At 39.2% G+C, this 26,941-nt stretch overlaps 1 protein-coding gene across 3 annotated transcripts in view; it reads right to left on the bottom strand.

Moving 5' to 3' along the window:
• SLC23A2 (solute carrier family 23 member 2) overlaps nucleotides 1-26,941 on the bottom strand; it is a 1,130,684-nt gene that overhangs the window by 64,814 nt on the left and 1,038,929 nt on the right. For all 3 annotated transcript variants that reach the window (XM_044083095.1, XM_044083098.1, XM_044083097.1), the window contains exon 14: nucleotides 24,839-24,976. In XM_044083095.1, coding sequence (XP_043939030.1) covers nucleotides 24,839-24,976 — 138 coding nt within the window. The remainder of the gene's footprint in view (nucleotides 1-24,838; nucleotides 24,977-26,941) is intronic.

Here is a 26,941-nt window from a genome sequence, read left to right as displayed (position 1 = left end):
CAATTATTAATTTGATGGAATTAGTTATAGATTCAAATGTTTTTCATATGACAGGGATATCTTTAAACAGATTAAGGGTGTCACCATGGGCGTAGTCTGTGCTCTGGCCTTTGCAAATATAATATTATGTAACTGGGAATTAAATAGTGTTTTTAAAATGGAATATACGAAATATGCTAAGCTACAAGTCAGGCACATAAACAACATATTTATTTTATGGAAAGGTAATGAGACTGACTTGATTTTTTTTTGTGCTGGATTTAATAATAATGAATTTGTGAAGCAGACATATGAATTTGCCAGGGAGACAATTAACTATTTAGACATAACTATATCAATACCCACTGAAGAGACAGGTTTTGAACCTACAACATTTAGGAATCCCACCTCTTCTAATTGTTACATTTTAAAAGTGGACATCCCAAGTAACAAAAAAATAATTTGTTAAAGGATAGGCAGACAGTTTATCCAGAATTACCTCAGATAACACTATAGTCCTGAAAAAACTAGTGTATCTTCAGAAAATGCTCACTGACAGAGATTATCCAAATGATTTTGTAACTCCTACTACTAAAGTAGTAATTATTAACAGTATTCAAAAATCCCCCATTATTAGAACTGGGAGTGTTCTGAAACGGACATCAACTGACAAACAAGTTATAGACATTCATCTCAACAACATGAAAAAAACTATGCTTTTAGCATATAACTCTCAACATAAAGAAATTAGACATTGGGAAGCAGCTATATCCATGGAATAATTGATACAAAAGTTGGGAAACAAACCACTGATAGTATTTAAGCATAACAAAAATATTATGAAATTATTAAAAAGAAAGCCACGAATACAGTGTAAGAATAGGGGCATGTTCAAATGTGGATCTTGCGAAATATGCAGTCACACACATGAAGAGCTATCTATAAATCATACCTTGACATGATGCAGCTACAGAATGCCCTGGACATTATAATTGTAAAACTAACTGTAGCAATAATGTAGAAATGCAGAATGCCGCCAAAAAAACAAAATAACTAGAAAAATGTAGACAATGCAGCAAAAGATTCCAGACACCAATTTAGCACTTTCATCCACTTTTAATTTAACTGGACTTCATCAGAAACAGAGTCACCCATCACACAAGCCCATAAATACAAAATTTCAAAACTCACATGATAGCAAACCATTCAAAATTTAAAGGCACATTTCAGTATAAACCAGATTAATACATATATGCTAATACTAAAAAGGCAGTATAACCATAACTTAGTAAACTTTAGTATAAAAAGTACTTTAGTATAAAAAATACTTATTTACAAATGTTATAAAAAAAATAATTAAATAATACAAATAAAGTTTCAAGGTCTTTGTGCCTGTAAAAAGCACTTTATATTAACCATTTTGTTGAGACCTGGGGGCTGATCAGCCACCAATAAAATTTGCCAAAGACTTTCATGACATTCTAAAGTAATCTTAAAATTACCACTAAACAAACTGGCATTTACTTGCTACAAAATATAAAAAGAAACATTTCTTGAAATCCACACAACTCAACAAGTGTCTGGCTAGCGCATTAGAATGGTCTTTTTTTTTAATAGCCAAGGTATGTTCATAAATCCTCCTACATAAAGCTCTTATGGTTTGTCCTATTTACAAGAATTACAGCCAACCACATTTAATGTGTCACAAGTATAACGCCCCTTAGCCCAAAATGTCCTGTTGCTGTGTTTAAATTTGATAGATGATGAACCCATAATAAATCTACATTGTCGACACTGTCCACATGGGTAAGTGCCCGGGTTGTCAACTTTTGACTTATGATCGTGGCTGCTACCTTCAAGAATGGATTTAATGTTAACTGTCTTCACGTGAACAATGGTTTGTTACCCAAAATTTTAATTAAATTTGGATTACCCAGAATGACCTTCCAATTGTCAAAAAGAATGGACCTTATTGTGCCCATTTCATTAGATATTGGAATGGGGAGTGCCATCCTATAATTCACTGTTTTTTCGTGTGTGGCCCTAGGAATAAATACCATAGCTGCAGACTCAGACTCTCTGCTGTTCATACCTTCACTACCCAAAATTGGTCATGCTATGTTGTCTGTAAGCCCCATAATCTCAGAAATGATGTTATCCAACCAGAGTCGTAACCCCTCTGTTGAAAAAAACAAAATAATTTCCTGACCTCATTAATAAAAAACAAATGGTCACTAGTTAAATGACTCAAATGTATAAACTGTCCGTTAGCTACTCCACGCTTCATGTAACTAGGATGGAAACTGTCTTTATGCAAATACTGATTCACAAACGCAGATTTCCTGTAAATCTGACTAACAAAATCCCAGTTAAGGAAGTCCATTTTCAAATGGATATCCAAAAAATCTAGCTCATTACCAAAATGTCCAATGGTAAACTTAAGAAAGTTAGTTGAATTGCTCAAATCACAAACAAATGTAGAAAAGAACTCCAGATTACCCCTCCACAAAAAAAATGAAATCATCATTGTAACGTCTGTAAAAGACTATGTTGTCAGCCATGGCATGTGTGGTAAGATGTTGCAATTCCCACATGGACATGACTAAATTAGCAAATGAAGGGGCTACTCATGACCCCATGGCCACACCTGTGGTTTGTTGAAACAAAAGATCTTCAAACTTGAAAAAATTATTCTCAAGTATAAGTTCCATAAGGACATGAGCACAACTGTGATTTGTGAGTGATGAATGCTGATAAGGGGGGTTTTGTAGTGGTCATGAATTCTGCAGACTACAGTTCTTCCCTTTTGAGACTGTTGGGGATGAGACATGTTATAATAGGGTTGCTACCCCGGAGTTTATTAAGCAAAGTTTTACTAATGTAGACGTTATTCTGTTTGATTTATTCAGTCAGGGGAACATTGATCATTCTACCTACAGTTTCTTGCAGGTGGAGTTCCCTAAACTGGCGACACTATTTGGCATACCTAAAGTGCACAAAGATAAAGAACATCCTCCTTTTCGGCCAACAGTGTCAGCCAGTTTTTCCAAGACAGAACCTATGTCTATTTGGTTAGACGACATTTTAAATCCTTTTGTACAAAGGTCTAAATGTTTTTTACGTGATTCTTGGCATTTGATGGAACTTTTGTCTCAGGTTAGTTGGGAATATTTTCCTTTTACTTTCGCTTCACTTGATGTGACTTCATTATACACATGTATTGAACAGGAAAGTGGTTTGAATTTATTTAGAGAGTTTTAAGTCAATATACTAACATTGACAATGACATGGTAAACACTGTGTCCTCACATGGAACTTGTACTTGAGAATAGTTTTTTCAAGTTTGGAGATCTTTTGTTTCAACAAACCACAGGTGTGGCCATGGGGTCACGAGTAGCCCCTTTATTTGCTAATTTAGTCATGGCCATGTGGGAATTGCAACCTCTTACCACACACACCATGGCTGACAACAGTCTTTTACAGACGTCACAATGATGATTTAATTTCTTTGTGGAGGGGTGATATGGAGTCCTTTTCTACATTTGTTTGTGATTTGAACAATTCAACTAACTTTTTTAAGTTTACCATTGGACATTTTTGTAATGAGATAGACTTTTTGGATATCCATTTGAAAACAGGCTCCCTTAACCAGGATTTTGTTAGTCAGATTTACAGGAAATCTACATTTGTGAATCAGTATTTATACAAAGACAGTTTACATCCTAGTCACATTAAGCATGGAGTACTTAAAGGACAATTTATAAGTTTGAATCATTTAACTAGTGACCATTTGTTTTTTATTAACAAGGTCAGGAAATTATTTCGTTTTTTTCAACAGAGGGGTTACGACTCTTTTTGGTTGGATAACATCATTACTGCGGTTATGGGGCTTAGAGACAACATAGCACGACCAAAGGTATGAACAACAGAGAGTCTGAGTCTGCATCTATGGTAATTATCACTAGGGCTGCACACGAAAAAACAGTGAATTATAGGTTGGCATTCCCCATTCCAATATCTAATGAAATGAGCATAAAGTCCATTCTTTTTGACAACTGGAAGGTCATTCTGGGTAATCCAGATTTAGTTAAAATTTTGGGTAACAAACCATTGTTCACGTACAGGAAGACAGTTAACATTAAATCCATTCTTGAAGTAACAGCCATGATCATAAGTCAAAAGTTGACAACCCGGGCACTTACCCATGTGGACAGTGTCGACAATGTAGATTTATTATGGGTTCATCTTCTATCTAATTTAAACACATCAACAGGACTTTTAGGATAAGGGGCGTTATACTTGTGACACATTAAATGTGGTTTATGTGGCTGTCTGTTGTTGTTTTTCTTTCGGCTTTTCCCGGTTAGGGGTCGCCACAGCGGAACTCCGGTCCGATAATGATTGGCAGTAGATTTTTATGGTGCCGAGGTGCCAGCTCGACACCCAACCTTCAACGAAGGCATGCTCATTCACGCATGTCTTTCGAACGCTACTCGACCGTGGGGAGGACATGCAGACTCCACACAGAAGGCGCTCCAGCCCAGAATCGAACGGGAGAACCTCTTGCTGTGAGGTGACAATGCTACTGCTGCACCACTGTAATTCTTGTAAATATTTTTATGTAGGAAAAATCATAAGAGCTTTACGTAGGAGGGTTTATGAACATACCTTGGCTATTAAGAAAAAGACCCTTCTAATGCGCTAGCCAGACACTCATTGAGTTGTGTGGATTTCAAGAAATGTTCTTTTTATGTTTTGGAGCAAGTAGATGTCAGTTTGTTTAGTAGTAATTTTAAGATTACTTTAGAATGTCATGAAAGTCTTTGGCAAATTTTATTGGTGGCTGATCAGGCCCCAGGTCTCAACAAAATGGTCAATATAAAGTGCGTTTTACAAGCACAAAGACCTTGAAACTTTATTTGTTTTATTTAATTTTTTTTAATAACATTTGTAAATAAGCATTTTTTTATACTAAAGTACTTTTTATACTAAAGTTTACAAAGGTATGGTTATACTGCCTTTAGTATTAGCATCTATGTATTAAAGTAGTTTATACTGAAATGTGCCTTTAAATTTTGAATGGTTTGCTATCATGCGACTTTTGAAATTTTGTATTCATGGGCTTGTGTGATGGGTGACTCTGTTTCTGATGAAGTCCAGTTAAATTAAAAGTGGATGAAAGTGCGAAGTTGGTGTCTGGATTCTTTTGCTGTATTGTCTAAAGTTTAAGTTCTTTTAATTGTAAAACTACTGGCAAAGTACATGTTGCAAAATGTTTAGCATGCGATGTATTCTATACAGGCAAAACAAAATGAAGCCTATCAAATATATATATATATATATATATATATATATATATATATATATATATATATATATGTATATATCACAATGAAATACATTAACACTGCATTTTACAGACATTCTAGATTTTACAGAAATTACACCCACCTCTCCATCTCTTCTTCTCCAGCCAATCAGATCCCATTTCTGCAACCTTTCCCAAAACCTTCTTTCCACTCATTTTGGTAAAAGAAAAAAAAATCTTTTAAACTGTAGCAAATTGCTTGCTACAAAAGTTTATTCCCTGCAAGAAATGTTACAGTCTTAGATAAAAAAATAAATATTTTCTCTTTAAAACTGTAGCAAGCAGTTGCTATAGTTTATGCCCCACAAGGAGAGCTACAGCACTCAGGCTTCAGCTTAAAAAAAATTATTTTTAAATTGCATACTACAAATGTAGCTAGCAGCTGCTACACTTTAGATCATACACAGATCCCCCAGAGCACTCAGGTTTGACCTCAAATGCAAAGCAGGCTTTCAAAAGCCGGTATACATTAAAGATTATCTGACTACACCCTCAACATGTTTGCTTCCAAGACAATTGTCCACTTCACCCCACCCTAGCTATACTACTGATATGTTGTATATTTTAATATTTATAGGAAGTTGATTTGATATTCTACTTAAATTTATTGTAATTTCTGTAGGTTTTTAAATGGATTTGGTGTTGAACATTTTTTCATGTGAAGATGGTCATATGATTTGTATGGTAGGCTATTTAAAATGTTCATGTTGTTTAACATTTTTTTCTGAGGATTTCCTTCTTGTTAGGACAAACGTGGTAATTAAAACTTTACCTGTTTTTTGAAGTATCGAGTCCTGCAGTGGTTTTGTTAGTTGGAATTTACTTTTTAATAGTTTTGTGGTTTCCAGTCCAGCAGTGACCACTGTTGCTTTTTTAATAAATACAGTACACTTCCATGGGTTACTGTTAACAAAACTTTGGGGATTTTGCTTTTAAAAGTGGTATTTATTTACATTACCGTATTCCATATTGTACACATTGCGCAATCTCCAAGCACGCTGCACATACATTCTTCAACCATCCCTTTTACAGTCTTGGTTATATTACTCCTTTACGAACACAACTAAACTTAACTCACAGTTTGACTACTTCAGTCAGGTGATAATTACATTACTCATATATATAAAAATAAATACAAAACTAGAGTATGATTTTATTCCATCCATTGATCTTTCATCAATGTGCAAGTAATATTTCCAAACTATTGGTCTTATAAGCCCAAAATTAAATCTATACACACTTTAACCTGGAACTATGATGGGAAAAAGAAACACAGAATGAATACAATTAAAAACTAGACAGAAAGTTAAAGAAATAATCTGCCCCAAGATAACGTGTTTATGTAAACTTTCAGCTATTATAATACCTACATTTATCTCCCCAATACTACAAATCAAACTGTTTGATCCAAATATTGCTTCATTTATTAACTTTCTGACACAGGTAACTGGCTTACCCAGATCCAAATTATGAGCTTTTCTCCCCTTTCAGGGCAAGCTCCCCTTTCCCTCTCCTATCCTGCCCCTATTCCTCCTCCTCTTTTTGGGTAATCCCTACATCTTGTTGAAGTATATACTTCTCCCTCTGTATCCAAAGTTGCCACTTTAGCCTCCACTGCTGTCTTCTCCCCTCTCAGCCATCCTCTCTTTCTTGACTAGTTAACTTGGTTAGAAGACACTGGGGAGGGGGGGTTCTCAAGACTTCCACTTCTTTGTAATCATTTTTCCCCCAGTAGCATTACTGTTGTTACCAAGTTCCTTTTCCACTTACCCATACAAACTTAGCAAAAACAACTGCTTGGTTACCCTCACCACTCCCATCAAAAATATTTGCCAACAATCTCTGTATTGACTGTTGGGAGATGTGATCATGTGAAGATGATTCTTTGATGGTGACTGGCTGCCATGAGTGCTGCTTCTAGTTGTATTATAATGAGTCTTCTTTGATCTTGAAGTTATTCCCTAATGGTCTTTCCTCAAAAACCAAAAATATGAGTGACTACAGCTTTACACCACATCCATGTTTCGGGTCAGATCTGATCCCAGGCAGGATAAGCATTCCATGCACTGTTTTTTGTCCACTGTATGCGACCTTCTGGCTACACCACGTGTAAAATAAAGCTTCTGATATAGTGACCATCAAAAATAATTCTAAGGAGTAAAAAGAAGACAAACCTTGGAGACTAAAATTGTTTAAGAGAAATGAAAACCACAAAATGGTGCTGAAAATCATCCCGTGTGGGAACGTGACTTTAAATAAAGATGGAATGATGAAGATTTTTGGTTTACCAATGCACCTACAAGTTTTTTCTTCAGATAAACCCTTCTCCTCCTGAATAGACATGCTGCCTCTTTCATGGCTGCCAAGTTTCACCCTCCATGTTGTTGTTCACAATATTTATGCCCTTTCCTTCTCTCTATTATATTTCATCACATCCTTTCTAAATCAAACTGGTGTCCTCAACTTTTTGACTTGCCTGTCGCTCATCTGATGTAGCTAGTTAAGATGAAGAGGTTTGGGAGTTTGTTTATATACTTTATAACATACAAACACATCAGGATTGATAGCAGCAACAAAAAATATAAACAAACTGAATGCCTGACTACTAGACATACATACATGATTGCACCTCTGCAGCTCTCTACAAAATGGGAGTCTTGCTTGCACATGCTCAGTATTTATACACACATGCTAGCTCATTGGAAAGCTTCTTAAAGGTATATACACACTCTGACCTACATCCTCCCTCTTTACTGAGTTGTCTTGCAATATTAATGACATTTCAATAGGCATACAAATTATAGACACAATAATGAGTAAACAACATACATGTCCAAGTTGCCGTGTATCTGGAACATGGTCTGGAAATGCGATCTGCTCTAGCAATGTAGCAGTTAGGATTGGGTTTAGCAACAGGGACAGTCATTGGTGAATGATCTGCTTTAGGACTCTCGGGAATATTCTCAGGAACAGGGGTATTTGCTGGATTGTCCTCTGGAACTAGAACACTGGATAGGTCACTCTGAGAACTACAGTCTTTATCACAGGGAAGATGCTGCAATACTGGCTCAGACACCAGTACTAAATGTTTCCAATTCCGTCTAAATTCTACTCCTTGCGATTCCACAATGTACAATCTCAGATCTCGATATAAACTTTTCACAACTCCAATCCAATCAAAACCTTTTGCTGTCTGCATCCTCACTACCTCCCCTCCTTGTAATGGACTGAACGGTTTGCTGGTCTTATCATAACAGGACTTCTGGGACAAACGCTTTTTCAGAAGTTGAGCTTTCACAGCTTTGTTGTTCTTAGCACATGGAACCAACAAACTGCTACTGACTGGTAGTGTGGTTCTGGTTTGCCTCGACACAAGTCTCTGGGCAAGTGAACCAAGATGATCACTGCAACAAATGTTTCTGAGTCAGGAGATTCAGAAAAACATTGGTATTGTCTTGTTTTGACTTCTCTAACAACTCTTTTGCACTTTGAACTGCACATTCTGCCAAACCATTTGACTGTGGATACTCAGGACTACTCATAACATGAATAAAGTCCCACTCTTCAGCAAATCTCTTGAACTGCTGACTTGTAAACTGTGCACCATTGTCAGAAATAACTTTATGCGGACTACCATGGACAGAAAAATGTCTCGTCAACTTAGCAATGACAGTACTGGACATAAGATTAGGAAGTAGGTCAATCTCGAGCCAATCTGAATAAGAGTCTATTAACACCAAGTAATGTTGACCATTCCATTCGAAAATATCTGTAGCTACTGTTGACCAAGGTAGTTCAAGAATCTGGTTTAGCTGAAGTGGTTCTTTCTGCTGATTCGGTTTAGTACTATTACAAACAGAACAAGATGAAAGTACTCTCTCAATATCTCTCAACATAGAAGGCCAAAATACTAGCCCTCTCACCATTCTTTTGGTAGAATCAGTTCCTGGGTGGACATGATGCAAGATGTTAATATACTCTTGTTGCAAGGATTTTGGAACAATCACTTTTGAACCTTTCATGAAGATACCATTGTCAGACAAAATATCATCTCTGCTGGGAAAATATGGTTGTACTTCTAGAGGTAAACAAGACTGCTTTGATGGCCATCCTCAGCTGAAAAAGTGGTTGAGCTTCTGGAGAATTGGAACTGAAACTGTATGAGTTCTAAGGTAATCAAGATGTGTGGAAGAAAAATGTCTCACTTCCATAACTTCAAAATCAAATTTCTCATTCTCCTGCTATTCAGTGTTTTTTTTTTCTGGGTTTTCTAGATAATGTATCAGCAAGATAATGAAGCTTACCTTTTGGGTAAACAGGATTGAAATTATACTTTGTCAATTTCAACATCATGCGTTGCAATCTTGCAGGAGCTGTGTGCATAAGCTTTCTCAAAATAGTGACTACAGGTTGGTGATCGGTCTCAGTTTGAATAGGTTGGCCATAAATAGAATCATGAAACTCTGAACATGTAAACACAATTGCCAAGAGTTCCTTCTCTATCTGAACATACTGCATCTTGGTTTGGGTTAAAGTTCTCAAAGCATAGGCTTACTGGTCTACCCTCTTGAAGAATGACTGCAACAAGACCAAACTTAGAAGCATCACAAGAAAGAGTTACTGGTTTGTGAACATCATAGTATCTTAAAGTAGGTAGACTGGCAATTCTCTGTTTCAGGACATCAAATGCTCTTCCGTGTTGTTCCAACCAGGACCAGGTAAAATCTTTGCATGTCAGCTCTCTGAGCGGAGCTAAAAGTTGGCTAAAATCTGGAATGAACTTGCTTAGATAGTTGACCATGCCAAGAAAACATTGCAGAGCTTGAACACTGGAGCTGGCAAGTCAAGAATTGCTGTTTGCTTGGAAGGATCTGGTTGTAAGCCTGAACCAGTAAACAAATGATCAACATAAATTTATTTATTTATTTGACATTTGTTTACCAGAAAAATCAGACTTGGAACGAAGTCAATTTTCAGCAAAGGCCCTGGGAGAAACAGTCTAGACATGTCTTTGTAACATGGGAGGAAACCCGAGCACTTGGAGGAAACCCACATGGATGTAGGGAGAACATGCAGACTCCGCACAGAAGGCATCCCAGCTGAAAATAGAACTGGAGGCCCACTTGCTGTGAGGCGACAATGAAACCGCTGCACCACTACACCGTCCAAATAAATAACTTCTTGTAGCCTGAATTTGCACTTCTGAGGATTCAACTTAAAGGGACAATCCCAGTGTTTAAAATTAGGGTCAGAGGTAAGCTGACAGAAGTCACGTCCACTTCGACATGTCACTTACATTCCCATCCACAGTGTCATTTTACTTTTAAATATCCTGTAAATCCACAGTTCCAGTCTTGTTTCAGCTTCCAGGAATAAACTAACCTTTGGATTTGTGTTCCCCTCTGACTTACATTAGATTGGGGAACTATGCCCCCAGCTCCTGGCTCAGATTTCAAATAAAAAAAGCTGTGCCAGGGAAAAGGGACATCAGTGTGTACTAATTTTTAAATTTTGCATCACTCATGCTTCTACAGACGTACAAGCAGCCCGCTCATAAAAATGGTGCATTTGTCTAGTAGTATTCAGAAATCAGTAAATATCAAACTAGAAGATGAAAAAGAACGGAAGAATGTGTCTACTAATGCTCCAAACTTCTGTCACACACTTGCTTTCCATGGAATTACTAGGTCAGAAAGTCACTATTTCAGGATAGTCTTCAAAAATCAGAATACAGTAAAACACGAAAGAAAGATAAATATGGTTTCCACTACTGTTTGGCTGACTCAGACGCTTTCTACAGGTAGAAGACATGTCATAAAATTGTTGTAGATGGCCAGGATTCACAATCAGCCAGAATAAAATATGAAATGAAAGAAACAAAAAACTCTGTTTACTAATGTTTTAAAAGCCTTGAATTACTGATGTGCTTTCCAAAATAGCAGCAGTCAGGTCATAAAATGCCTGAAAGGCTACTTTTCTGAATGAGTAAAATGCACTGATGAAACTAATGAATGTCTCACTGGGAGAGCTGTTGTCAGTACAACCGCAATTTGAGATGGAATTTGACTAACACCTTTGAAACCTCCTTCAAGCACTCCTCCCCCCCCTCAGCCAAAGGTGAGCATGCTCAGAAAGGTAAACCTGAAATGTAAACAAAGGCTGAATCAAAACAAAAAATCCCTGGGACCGTACATTTAAGATTCACTTCACAAGCTCTTCCAGAACTTTCCTGTGGTTTCTGTCATGTTCGACTTCACCATGGCCTGCTACCAGAATATCATCTACTATAATAGCACATGGATAGCCAGAAAAAAATTGTCCCATTGCACGCTGAAAGCCCTCACTGACAGAATTTATCCCAAATGGCATTCTCAAAAATCTGTGCCTTCCAAAAGGAGTACTGAAAGTGGTTAGCAATGAAGATTTATGGTCAAGCAAAATTTGCCAAGATTAACTTTTTGCATCTAGAACAGAAAAAAAACAGTGGCATCTGGCATAAGAGCAGCAACTTCTTCAACTGTACACATAGGATGAGGAGGTCATTTTAGTGCTTTGCTCATGTCTTGTGGATCAATACATAGTCTAATATCTGACTTTTTCTTATAAGCTACTACCATGGAGGATACCCATTCAGTTGGCTCTTCTACTGGATAAATCACTCCTTGCTGCACCATTCTGTCTAGCTCGACTTTGACTCTACCCTGCATAACTACTGGAACTTTCTGTGCTGGTCTGACGACTGGACTGACTTCAGGGTCTAACTTCATGGAGTACACAACTGGGAGTTTACCTAGTTTCTCTTCGAAAGATCGGCATAGGTACAAAAAATAGTCTGGGTGAAATTAGAAACAGTTGTCTTTCAAGCTTACATGGTGGTCTTCCTTATTAAATGAACTCAGTCCCATTTTCAAACGGTCTCTAAGGCCTAATAAAATGACTATATGTACCTCTTGACTATGCAAAATTGCAAGTCATAGTTGTTCCCAGCAGAGTAACATGAAAGCACTACTGAACCTTCAGTTTGAATTTCTTTACCACCATAGGCAACAAGCTTTGCATACTTTGCCAAATCAAGCTTTTCACCAGCTTTTACTGTAGCAAATGTTTCTACTGACATAACACTGCACTTTGAACCTGTATCAACTTTGAGCCCTATGGGTCTCCCATTAATCCGAACAGTACAAAATACTTCATTCTTTGCCCACAGATCTACTGCATTGACTGTTTCACTAAGCACAGATGCACCATCAACATAAAAAGTAGGGTCACAGCTCTAATTGATCAACTTCTCTCTTGGAATGTTCTCTTTTAATAAAAGAATAGACCTCTCTTGATTTACAAAACCTTTGAAAATGATTCCACTGTTTACATTTGTGACACTGCTGACCAAAAGCTAAGCACTTTTCTCTCTTAGACTCATGATTTCCACAATTATGACAGCTGACTATGAGGCTAGGTGAGGATAAATGCTTTAAATTTGCTGACTCACCCTTTTGCTTCACTGAGCATGTCTGCTTTACAGAGCACACCTTGGAATTTGCTAGAAAGTTTCTGGGTCTCGCTGAAGTTGGGGCTGTGGCAACTCCAACCTTTGACCTGTATATTTTAATCACGTGCTGCATACTATCAACATTAGCTCTGAAAGATGCTGGAAGCATGCATTTCTCATTTGTAAGAATGTCTGTGTGCTTTTCTGTGAGCTTGTATACTTGACAAATCTCTATGGCTTAATTAAAAGTTAAATCACTGCCTCAAAGCAAAATCTTTCTCACTGTATCATCTCTAATACCACACACAAGCCTGTCTTTTATCAACTCATCCCTTAATTCACAAAATATGCCCATTTTAGCCTTATTTCTCAAGTCAGTTATATATATGCTGCAAACGTTTCACCAGGCATTTGATCTCTTGTATAAAATATGTGTCTTTCCATTGTAATATTCATTTGGGGATTACACGTTTCTCTAAATTTACATTTTAAGCACTCTGGGTCTTCCCTTGTTTCAGCCAGTACCACTATATGGTGTTTTCCCCCTCCCTTGTATACACAGCAGGTGCATACACAAATGAATGCTCTCTTTCAATAGCGTCTGAACCAGCTAAATTAAGCAGAATAAATGCCTTTGTATGTGCATCTTTGTCAGAAAATGGAGCCTGTATGAAAATATCATATTCTTGCTCAAACACTCTCCAACTTTCTGCAATATTATTATCAAATACTAGTGGGGCAGGTCTGCAAAATCCTTCTGCCGTGCCAACAAAGTATGCTTAAATACAATGCAAAATATGACCCTCGTAATTATATACAAACATGCACACATACCAGGTACTTGCAGCAACATTCAAATGCCCAGTAAACTCTTCAAAAGACTGCACTTTGCAAAATATTATTTGAAATGGCTGTATCTTGCAAAATAACTGCGCTGTAATACTGCACAAACCTGCAAACACTTTGTACACTTCAGATACTTTGAACAGCTTCAATTATCGAGTATTTTATTAACAAGAGATCAGACTCGACTATTAGAGAAAGGAATGAGTTTCATACCATCCTTGCGTTCACCAATGAGTGAATTTATTCTACATCTAAAATATTTTGGGAGGAATGTGACTTTAAGGCATCTCTTCGGAAATACAAACAATGATGAATCTCACACTAGAATTGGATATAGGAAAGCAAGTACGTTTGTCCCTGTATGTCATCCGGTTGTTGATGCCTTCGTGCGATTATGTGAAAATGAAGTGGCTGAATATAGATAGCAAAAGGGAAGTAAACATTTCCACAACTTAACTCTACATGAGAAGAGAGCACTATCTGAACTACAGAATATGAAGGACATCATGATCAAACAAGCTGACAAAGGAGGGGCAATTATAGTTCTGGATATGTCGTTCTATGATACCAAGATGAAGGAGATGCTAGCGGATATAGCCACCTACAGAAGGATTGATAAAAGAGAATTGAACATTATACAAAGTGTACAAGACACACTTTATGACAAGCTCATGAAAAGATCGATAAGCAAAGAGCTGTTTGATTTTTTTGAAGTATGTCATCCTACTATACCTAGCATCAATAGAATGCCTAAGGTGCATAAGAATCTACATGACCCTCCGATGCGACCAGTCGTTTCAGGAAAAGGATGGATAACTGAACCCCTTTCTATTTTTATAGAAAGGGAGTTAAAGAAATTGCTACCTCACGCACCTGCAGTGACCAAGGACTCAGCTGAGTTCTTAAGCAGACTTTACAAGAAACTGCAACAGATAAATACTTGTATGAATTTATTATTGGTAACTATGGATGTGAACAGTTTGTTCACGTCCATACCCAATGATTTGGGGATCGAAGCGATCAGAGACTTTGGTGTGAAGCACAAAGCAACCAATGATATCCATTTACTATGTAGTCTCTTGGAATTGGTCTTATATAACAATGTGTTTCTGTATGGTAGTACTTACTACTGGCATAAGTCGGGGGTAGCGATGGGAACTCCATGCACAAATAGTTATGCCAATCTGGTCCTGGCAAGAAGGGAAGAGCTATGGAAAGCAGATATTAACAACAAATGGAATAGAAATATAGTTTTCTATAATCGATTTGTGGATGATGTCTTTCTCATATGGGATGGCTATTTAACCTCCTTGGAACATTTTGTACAATTTTTGACCAACACAACTTCATTTTTGAAGTGATATCTTCTAATACAGAGATAGAATTCTTGGATAAGTTAATGTTAGATGACACAGGAAGCATCAACACTAGAATGTATAGGAAACCAGTATGGCGCAATCATTTACTACACAATACTAGCATGCATCCCAGGCATGTTCTTGACAACATAGTGACTAACCAACTAACTCGAGTGTCCAAGCTCTGCACGAGGGATGAGGATTACAGGGAGGAGCAAATTAAACGTATCAATGACTTTAATAAGAGAGGATACAAAGTCAAAGAGACAGACCAATGAAGCAACTACCTTGGAACTACACTCTCAGAGGGGAAGACCCTATTTCTCGGACTAAGGTGAAATAGTTAAGATCAAGCGAAAGGAGGTAAAGTCCAATCTGAGATGCCAGTTAACATATAGTACTGACAATTTTGCTATTCATAATACCATCAGAAAATTTTGGCCAGTGCTAACATCTGACAACAAAATTAGGGAAATTGTTGGAGATCAACCCAGCTTTTCTTTTAAGAACAGGAAAAACTTAAAAAGACTATTATGTTATAAAACAGAAACTGAAGCTATTTCTGAAGACAGGAGTTTTCAGATTAACAGGAGAGTTGGAACATTCAGATGTGGAAGTTGCAAGGCATGCTCTCATATAAACATCTCAAATACTTTTACACATCCTCTGACTAAAAGGAACTATAAGTTTGAAGGATTCGCAAACTGTCGGAGTAAGAACATTATCTATGTGGCAACCTGCAGTCACTGCAAGGCATACTACATAGGGAAAACTAATCAAATGCTCAAGGAACGTATCCTAAAGCACTTATCTGACATAAGAAAAAAAGTTACCAGCAATGCACTTTATATGCATATTAGAGGGCGGCCACGGTGGTGCAGCGGTTAGTGTTGCCGCCTCACAGCAAGAGGTTCTCTGGTTCGACTCTCAGCTGGGGTGCCTTCTGCGTGGAGTCTGCATGTCCTCCCTGTGGTCGCGTGGGTTTCCTCCGGGTGCTCCAGTTTCCTCCCACATCCCAAAGACATGCAGTAGGTGGAGTGGACACTCTAAATTAGCCCTAGGTGTGAGTGTGTGCATGTGTGTGTGCCTTCTGTGGAAGGTTGGGCGCCGGGCTGGCAACTCAAGACTGTAAAACTCCACTGCCAATCATGAGCGGACAGATGATCCGCTGTGGTGACCCCTAACCAGGAAAAGCCGAAAGAAGAAGATAAATGACAGTCATTCTTTCAAGTTCATGGCACTAGCTAGGCTTCATGAAACACCAAGAGGTGGGGATTTAGTAAACTGAACAGAAATTGAAGAGATGAAGTGGATAATGAATTTGCAATCAGATCAGTCACCAGGTCTGAATGCATTTGTCCCTTTAAAACCTGCACTAAAAGGGAAAGATCTTCAGCATGCAAAATGACGTAATTAGAAGGGTGTGTCTGCTGCTATGGTTATTAAATGCATCTAAGTGAGTGAACACTAGGAAAAGAAGGTATTTAAGAAGAAGTTTCACTGGCAAACATTTAGGAATTGAAAAAGGTATTATACCGAAAGCGCTTATCCGTTTTATGAGCCAGTGTGTTTATTTTATTTTATCTTATCATCGTATATTTTATTAAAGTTTTAAGTGTTTTTAAGTGGAATTGGTGGGAGAACCATCTGTTTTTGGAGCTCCAATTAATGTGAAAAAGTAGTGCATAGCAAAAAATATGGTTGTTTTCCTTGCTTTATACATTTTATGCGATTTGGATTATCATTTCAAACACTTTTGTAACTACTTTGAATACTTTTATCAATATGTTGCAGTTTTGGACATTTCGTTTAACTAAGAATTCATTTTGAGCTTTCCGAGTACTTTTAGTTTTATATTCTGAGTAAAAATTCATTTAAGTGAGTTTTAGTAGCTGGAATTCATTTTTGACCTGTTTTGTGATTTGTTTGAGCAGTAGGAATGATCCACTCCTGCATATTCCTCCAACTTTAACTGTGTGCCTCATAGTCTTGACATTGGATCCCATTCTGACATCATGTCGCGGTCTTATGTAGCTAATTAAGATGAAGAGGCTTAAGTGTTCAAACTTTATTACATGCAAACACATCAGGATTGATAGCAGCAACATAAAATATAAACAAACTGACTACTAGACGTACATACATGCTTACACCTCTGCAACATTCTACAAAATGGCAGCCTTACTTGCACGTGCTCAGTAATTATACACACGTGCTAGCTCACTGGAAAGCTTCTTCAAGGTACATACACACACTGATCTATATTGCCCTCCTTTCTTAATGCATTTTCTAACTGCTGCCAGAACTACCTTTTTAATGTTCTCAGTCAGTCACTATTTTCACACTTATCTTTTAAAGCCACTTGCCACTTCCCAATACAACAGCCTGCACTTCAGCCTTCTGTATTTTCAAACTGCTACCCTCACAGCTCTTTCCTGCATCTACAGGAAGAAGCTCATATTAACTGCTAGCAGTCAGTCTTACTAACTGCCTTCTACACTTTGCATTAAAATGTACTTCCCCAGAGAAAGTCAGAAAACCAAGGTTTCCCGTTAAAATTGTTCCTATTTTGCTTTACTCCATTCTCAACTTATCAGCCTGCCGTCCTCCTCCTTTCTTGCATCGTGTAGCTCATCCCCAAAGTATCCACACAGTCCCAAGACCAACATGTCCATTTTGTCCATATAATTCTTTAAGGGCCTAAGTTCCTTCACCATGGACTCTCTTACTCATTTGACTAATTTTAGTGTTTCACAACCTGAAAAAAAACTTTTCTGTTTATAAATATAGATTTGTCACCTGATGTGCCCTGAACAGAAAGGAGGTATAACAATGATGCTGAAAATGAATCCAATTATAACATTAGAGAACTGTCACAGTACCGAAAAACAAAATACTGTTGGCCAAACTTCAATCCATGCCACCATGAGTTCCATTCTACTATGTTGCTAGTGTAAAATCAAATAAAAAAAACATGTAGCAGCCCAGATACTGATTTTTTTTCTTTCCAACAACATATTGCAGCACAGTTTGATTAGATTTACGACAAGAATATGTTAATATGAAAGATCAGCACTGGTACAGATTTAGAAAAAGTTGCTGTTAAAAAAATGGATAATTAGTAAGGCATATAAAATACATGGAAACTATAGGAATTAATCAAAGGAGTTAGAGAGGATTGGGAAGAGAGAATGGATAAGCAATTCATAAAGACACAATGAGAGGATATATGTTTGTTTGTGTCTTTCGGCTTTTCCCGGTTAGGGGTCGCCACAGCGGAATTCCTGTCCGCTAATGATTGGTAGTGGATTTTTACGTACCGGGTTACCAGCCCTGATGCACAACCTCCAACGAAGGCATGCCCATTCACGCATGCCTCCACACAGAAGACGCTTTAGCTGAAAATCGAACGGGACAACTTCTTGCTATGAGGCGACAATACTACCGCAGCACCACCACCGCAGTTTCAAATATGTAACAAAGTCTAGAAACTTTGTGTTTTTTAATTGCGTCTACATAGCTATTTTTATAACCCATGCAGACTTCAAATAATTTTTCTTCAGGTAGTTTGCAAATGTTGGAGGTGTGATGAGGAAAGAAAGAGGTAATTGAGAACATATTTTTTGGGAGCGTAATAAGTTGACACACTTTAAAAATTCCCTGCAGACTACTCTGTCAGAAAAACTGACTGAGCAAATTGGTGTAACTAAGGAAATGGTTTTGAGCTGTGATACAGAATTGGAATTGCCTAGACATGGTAAAGCCTTGCTGAGTTTAATGGCTGCCAAAACCACAATTACTAGAAATTAGAAATCCAAGTCTAAATCAACCATACTAGAAGCAGTGAATATAGTAACAAATAAAGTAGGACCTTTAGAAAAGGGTGGGAGCAAATTACACAGAAAAATGGAAACTGTGAGAACAATAGATGTAGAATAATGTTTTGGAGGAGGAATGAGGTTTAAGGGAAGGCAGGAATTCAATGAGCTATGCAATGTTCAACTGACAATGACTGTATACATTACAAGTGATGTACAATGTTTGTAACTGAAAATATGTCATTATGGTTTGTTTTCATTTATATAAATGTATGACTGCCTATGTTATAAGTGATAATTCAATAAAGATGTTTCTTGTTTAAAAAAAGAATACATTGATATGAAATTACTAAACTGTGTCAGCAGTACTAATGTACAGTTTTGTACCTACCATAAATGTAGATGCTCGAGTGCTAATACAGCTGCAGTCATAACACATGGGTTATCCTGCCGTCAGGCGGGTCTTCGGTCGGCCGAATTCCGAAGTCTAGGTCCGGCGTCGGTTGTCGTCGCTTCTTCCCTGACGTCAGTGCGGCAGGGGTATAAAAGAACCAGCCGACACCATCTTCTTCAGTTTTTCTTGCCCCAGATGTCAGGTGCCCCCAGAAGGAAGGCAAAACATAAACTTATGTAATAATGCAATATAGAATAATCAAAAAACAGTAGTTTGCAAGCAAATACACCATAAAAGAATACCCCAATCAGGTTGTATGAGAAGGTGTTTGTCATAAGGCCTGTCCCAAGAGGGGATGGAGGGAGGGAAACCTGGACTGCAGCTATATTAGCACTCGAACATCTACATTTATGGTAGGTACAAAACTGTACTATGTTCATCGTGCATACAGCTGCAGTCATAACAGATGGGTAGAATCCCAAAGCTAAAAAGGGGTGGCAGTTACTAAGTGGAACTAGGAGGAGCAAGGATGCCCTGCAAGACTGCTGTGGCAAAGCCCGCTCTAGATTTAGAGTAAAGTGGAAGGTGATAGTGCTTGGAGAAAGTGTGCAGAGAACTCCTAGTGGCTGCTTCCAAAATGTCCTTGGTAGGAACCCCCCTGAGGAAAGCTGCAGAGGTAGCTGTGGCCCTTGTGGAGTGGGATCTGATGCTTGAAGGCACAGTTTTTCCATGAAATGAGTAACAAAAGCGTATGCAGTGGGCTATCCATTTTGAGATTGTCTGTTTAGAGATAGCCTTTCCTTGAGCACCTGTAGCATAGGACACAAAGAGTTGCTCGGATTTTCTGAATGGCTTTGTCCTGTCCAAATAATAAAGAAGTTGTCTGTGAATGTCCAAGGAATGTAGTAGTCTTTCCCCTTTGTTTTGTGGGTTAGGGTAAAAGGTAGGTAAGTGGATAGTCTGATTCAAGGCTACACTGGATACTACCTTTGGCATAAAGGAAGGGCTGGTTCGTAAGGAAACTCTGTCCTGATGGAAAATGATGAAAGGTTGCACAGCCATGAGGGCCTGTAGTTCCGAAACCCTGTGTGCTGAGGTGATAGCCAGAAGGAAGGCTGTTTTCCATGACAAATATTGCAGTTCTGTTGAAGCAGCTGGCTCAAATGGAGGCAGGGTCAGTTTTTCCAAAATGAAGTTGAAGTCCCAAGCAGGTACTGGTGGTTTCCTTGGGGGGGGGGGGGTTATATTCTTAGCCCTTCTGAGGAACTGTCTTAACAGAGGATGAGAGAATAAAGGAGGATGTGTGTTGTATTGTGCAGAAATGGCTGAAGCATGGATCTTGATGGAGGAGAAGGAAAGTCCACTGTTTAACATCTCAGCTAGGTACTGTAATATTTGAGGTAAATTTATTTCCCAAGGATTATGGCCCTTTTTCTGATTCCAGGCACAAAACCGTTTCCATTTGGTGGAGTAGGCTTTTCTAGTAGAAGGTCTTCTGGCCTCCAAGATGACATCCTGCACCTCCCTTGGAGAGGAGGGTCTGTTGGGAAATCAAGGGATTCTCCATGCGGCTAGATTGAGGGTTTTCAGCTGACTGTGAAGAGTTTTGAAGTTGTGCTGGGACAACAGAAGAGGCACTAGAGGCAGGATCCATGGTGGGGAATGCGTCATGCTCTTCAGGAGTGGATACCAGTGTTGTCTTGGCCAGTCTGGAGCAATGAGAATCATGTTTGGCCTCTCTGCTCTGGCTTTTAATAGAACTTTGGGCAGCAGAGGAAGAGGTGGAAAGGCATAGACTGTCAATGTTGTCCAACTGAAAGAAAGTGCGTCCACTTTCCAGGCCTGTGGATGATAGGTCCTTGAGCAAAATTTTTTCAGTTGGTAATTTCTGTGGGTAGCAAAGAGATCTATGTCTGGCTGTCCCCATGCCTGAGTTATCTTTGCAAAAACTTGAGGATGCAACTTCCATTCGTGTGGATCTGTCATATTTCTGCTTAGGCTGTCTGCCAGTGTGTTTTCCTTCCCTGGCAGGAATTGTGCTTGAAGTTGGATTTGCAATTCCAGAGCCGTGTTCCAAAGGGACATGGCTAGTCTGCACAGGGGGTATAAATGAGTTCCTCCCTGTTTGTTTATGTACCACATCACTGTGGTGTTGTCTGTCCGTATTAATAGCTGGCCTGGATGCAGTAGGTCTTTGAAGGCCATAATAGCATTTTGCACTGCTAGCATTTCCTTTTGATTGATGTGTAGGTGCTTCTCTTTTTGGGACCATTTTCCCTGAATGCACTGATCTGTTGTGTGCACTCCCCAGGCGTAGTCCGAGGCGTCTGTTGTGATGATTTGATTTGCTTGAGGTATGCAGAAGGGGAGACCTATGTTTCTTTGGCATGCTTGAGCCCACCACAGAAATTCCTTTTGAAGACATGGAATGAGTGGTATAATTGTTTCCAAACTGTGGCTGTGTTGAGATCATAAGTTTTTTAGGTACCATTGAAGTTTCCTCATATGCAGCTTTGCACATGGGATCAGCAGGATGCAAGATGCCATGAATCCCAGAGCCTGCAGGACTTTCCTTGCAGTCAGCCTGGTGAAGGTTGCCATTTTGCCAAAGTATTGAGATAGTTGCCCTTGCTTCTCTGGCGTGAGGTAGGCCATCTGGGTGTTTGTATGAGAGGGTATTAGTTTTGATTTCTTTTTGTTGACTGTGTATCCCAGAAAGTTCAACAGTTTTATTACAAACGCCAGGTGTTTCAGAAGTATGTGCTTGCTGTCCGCTTGGATCAGGCAGTCATCCAGATATGGGTATATTTGTATCCCTTGAAGTCTGCAGAAGGCAATTACTGATGCCAGGCATTTCGTAAACACTCTGGGCGCAGTAGATAAGCCAAAGGGCAACGCAGAGAATTGATAATGGGTTGAACCTGCAAGAAATCTGAGGTATCTTCTGCAATCTTGTTTGATAGGGACATGCAGGTATGCCTCCCTGAGGTCCAATGTTACCAGCCAAGACTCCTTGCCCAGCATGGGAAGAAGCTGCTGTAATGTGAGCATCTTGAATTTTGGTATGAGTAAATATGTGTTTAGGATGGATAGGTCTAAAATAGGTCTCCAATCTTTGTCCTTCCTTGGTACCAGGAATAGTCTGGAATAAAAACCTTGACCTTGTTCTTTTGCAGGTACCTCTTGAATAGCTTTCATGTCCATGAGAGCTGAAATCTGTTTTTGTACCTCTGCCCTTTGATTTTGTGGCAGGTTTGGCATGCCTCTCATTTTTGGAAGGGTGTGAAAGTGGAATCTGTAGCCTCTGTCTATAATGTCCAGGATCCATTTGTCTTTTGTGACAATATGCCAATTTTTTGAAAATAATGCCAGTTTTCCGCCTAAAGGTGCTGCCATTAAAGCTTTGCTTGGCATGCAAAGGGGAAAGTCATTGTGTCTGCTTTCTGAATGACTGTGATCTATCTTCTCCACCTCTTGGGGTAGGTGCTTGCCATTGTCTGGCTCTGAATGATCCTTGAGATTGCCCTCTACCCCTCGGGCGCCTGTATCTGCCTCTTTGAGGTCTGTCCGTGGCTGGAAAGGACCAATTTTTTGAAGGCCAGTTTCTGCTGAAACGTGGAGGTTGTACCTGTAGGAAATCTTTCACTGTTCGCATTGATCTTGCCTTTTCCTCCATTTTCTTTAGTACCTCCTCAGCTTTAACACCAAACAATACATCTTTTTGAAGAGGTGCATCTAGTAATTTAGCTTTGACATGATCTGGTAAGGTTTGCTCTTTGAGCCAAGCATGTCTACATATGACAGACCCTGTAACAACAGCTCTACATGAGGCCTCTAAAGCATCAAAACCACACTGCAAGGTATGTTTACCCACTTGCTCTGCACTATGCAACAAATCCTGCAACTCCTTTAAATCTGGTTGCTCAGGTTGTGTCATTTTGCTTTTCAACTGAGATAACAAAAACTGTTGATACTTTTAACATATGGAACTGACAGTTTAATGCCCTCATGGTTAAAGTGGCCGAGGTGTACACCTTTTTCTCCCACCTTTCTAAAGCTCTGGAATCTCTCTCTGAAGGTAATGGGTTTTTAGCAGTGGAGGCCTTAATTCCCTTGGGACCCTGTGAAATAGTTTCTGGGTCAGCAGTATGGCTTTTGTATAGGAACTGGTGTGAATCAGGAACCCGGTGATACCTGTCAGGTTTAACAGGAGCTGGAGGTAAAGAATCTGGGTTGAGGCTGGCTTCTGTGTACACATCATCTAATATATCTAAGACAGGAGGGATAGACAGAGGAGGCCTGTGCTGGGGAAGCAAGAGAAAATCCCTGAGCCTTTTCTTGGAATCTGAGTAATCTTGGCCTTCCCAGTGAAAGTGTTCCCTCAAGGTATGTAGGGTTTCCCCAAAAGAATAGTCCTCAGGGGGGGGGAGACCAAGGGAATGGACTCCTCAGCATCAGAATCTTCAAAAGGGGAATATGAATATTCCTGGTCCTCAGAATGTTCTGAGGTAATAGAGGCTTGATCTGAGGAAGGGTAGTCTTCCTCCAATTTGGGCCTTTTGTCCGAGGGGGGTTGAGAACCCCTGATAAGAGTAATCAAATCCTCAGCCATTTTGAGCATCTGTTTTTTAGGCATGGGGCCTTGAGAGGGGGTCTGTGGTCCTTCTTTTTTAGTTTTCATGGCTGCTTTAGATTTTGTGAAAGCCTTAATGGAAAAGAAGGAAGGCCTGAAGACACCTTGAGAAGTGGCAGGCCTGTCTAAACTCTGAGTTTCCCCGCCAAGAGTGGCGTCGGTATCTGTAGTCGGAATGGGGGCCGAGGAGCCTGAGACCTCGGGCACAGAAGACACCGGTAATGAAGCGTCATCGCTACTCAGGGGCTGCGTAGGCGCCTCGCTGAGAACCGGAGCACCAGCAGTCGGCTTTAGCGTGGTGTCGGTAGAAGTCGTGGACTTCGTATGTCAGTCCTTATCTTTGCGTCTTTTACTCAAACCTGGAGTCGGAGTATCCGACGACATAATGTAATTAAATTTTTTACCAAAATAGTGGTGGGCGAACTCTGCCCGACGCTTAATAGTGCATTTGTTGAATCTAGCACAAAAATGGCAGGCCGAGACGTCGTGGTCTGGGCCTAAGCAAGGAATACAGAAAGAATGGAAATCCTTATGCGGTATTTGCTTCCCACATGAAATGCACTTATTAACTTTGTCTGACATCGGTCTGAGGCAAGAAAAGTTTCCCCAACGGGGTACTTAGCTTTCAAGAAGACTTCGGCTGAAATATTTTCGTAAATCTCAGGAGCTGTCCGACCGGCACTTGCGAACTGCTTCTGCTTCGGGCACCACGCGGCAAGAAAGACTGAAGAAGATGGCATCGGCTGGTTCTTTTATACCCCTGCCGCACTGACGTCAGGGAAGAAGCGACGACAACCGATGCCGGACCTAGACTTTGGAATTCGGCTGACCGAGGACCTGTCTGACGGCAGGATAACCCATCTGTTATGACTGCAGCTGTATGCACGATGAACATCCACTGTATCACTGAAAACCAGGTCTCAAATTAGTATTAACAAAGACATTATGCCTACCTGTAACAAGTGGGTTCTGTCTCAAATAACTTGGCAGAACCAGGCCAAAGAAGATGGAAAATCCAAGAACAAAGAGATTTCGAGATGAGTTCAGATCTACAAACTGGAGATTAGACAGTCCCACAGCAGTAATCATACCTAAGAGAAAATAAAATCAGAATGTTAAGCTCCATAAAAAGTTTTATTTTATTTTTGAGTTTTGGACAAAAAACACAAGGAAGTGATCTGAAGTTAAAGAACACTTCCCTATACCCCAACTTATGGACTCTTAATACATTTTACTTGCTAAACCAATACAGCTAATATCAAAACATATCTTCAGTACACCGTGAAAATAATCTTTTAAAAATTCTCTTATTTTTCCTTCACATACATAAAACAAAACAGATAATCAGCTGTAGGATTCGGGGTCAGGGTGCCCTAGGCAAAAGGTCTTCACAGCCCCTCCCCCATCACCTGGTGCCCATATCCTGGTCTATTTACACCATCTAGTTTATTGGAAAAGCACCCATGCTAGAGCGGCTCCCTAGGCAGCCGCCTAGTTGGCCTATGCCTAAGGTCGGTTATGATAGGACTGAAACTTAAGTCCCTATCATATCCAGAGAAAAACTGATGCTCTCTCAATACAATATACTTGCAGTTATAAATATGGTTACCACTATGAAAATCTTCAGAACACAATGAAAATGTTATCTTTAAAAATTACTCTTGTGGTTCTATTTCAAATAACTCCGCTACAGACTGTTATGCGAGCGCTTATTGTAGCCACAAAATTTCAGCAAGAACATCTGATTTGGTTCCAGCTAGTGCAGTGGATGTTACTTTTCAGAATTCATCACACCAAGTACAAAAACTTCAAGTATATTTACAAGAGCCCCTACAGCAGTGTTTTCTGTACCTGGTATGGGGGCATGGTCTGCACCACAGCATCCAGTTTTATATCCTCAGTCCAACATATAGATCCTGTTGCAAAACAAAGAATTTCAGTAAGGTTTATTTTATTCATAAACTTTCTAGGGCAAAACTTGTGGCTACATACCTATATGAAAAGTCTCTCTACAATTTTGTAAACGTACTCATCATAACATTGTGTTTGAACAGAAAGATCACTGTTGAACAACATTTATAAAATGAATAGTATTAGGACTCAGGCAGACATCAGTCTTTTGGCCAAATCCCGAAAGCAGTCCAATATCCTTACAGGTGCAACATTAGCTCTTGTGCTGTGGCCTTAAGTCTGGATGTAAACAGAGTACAACTTGTGCCACATTTTTTTTTCTTTTCTAGTGCTGATACCAAAGAAAACAAAGTATGTTATCAGCAAATGTTCCTGCATACTAATCTAAAGGCTTTAATCACTACCGATGGCAAAAGGATAATCACACAACTAATCATTTAAAACTGACTACATAGGATGAAAGAATACTCTAAAGGTTAGGTGTACCACCACAGTGTCATGATGCACACATACACACATGATGGTCCAAGATAAAACTGTATAAAACACAAAAGGTAGGCCCAAGCTATAGGTGGTAAATGCGGAGGTAGGGTGGGAGCCCTCCCTTTCTGCAGCAATGATCCTTCTAGTCAAACACCTTTGGTTACACTGAGTACTGTCATTCATCTGTGCTATGTTCTTCACAAGAAAGACTACTCTAAGACATTCCTAAGATGAACAGGAGATTAACAAGTAGTGCAAACCCTCAGCCCCGGACACGGCATTTTTTTTCTGGCTATACTGCTCAGACAAGCTCCACGTGGGTTTACAGAGTGGTTCTAGCAGCAAGGAACTCGAAAAAGTGACTACCTTCTGGATTTAAGTATCTTTGCTTTTTTTTCACTGGAAATAGCTTCTGTTGCTTACTTTAAACTAGCCTGAACTGTTTTTTTACTGATTACTGCATTTATTTTTAAATCTGCACTTAAAGTTACATTTAGTCGAATTTAATTGAAAGTTTGCTTGTTTGTTTGTTTAATTTAACTGTGGAGGCTGCCCACTAAAGTGTGCTAGCCTGTGTAACTAATTTATCACTGTCTCTGCATTTTCTGTGTGTTTCTACAAAAAAACAAAAAAATAATCCTTGTTTTCCCGCCTTACTCGAC

Source organism: Protopterus annectens, chromosome 9.part0 (genome assembly GCF_019279795.1).
Source record: "Protopterus annectens isolate FY-2018-M chromosome 9.part0, PAN1.0, whole genome shotgun sequence".
Taxonomy (NCBI): domain Eukaryota; kingdom Metazoa; phylum Chordata; order Ceratodontiformes; family Protopteridae; genus Protopterus; species Protopterus annectens.
This window is presented reverse-complemented; position numbering and strand designations above follow the sequence as displayed.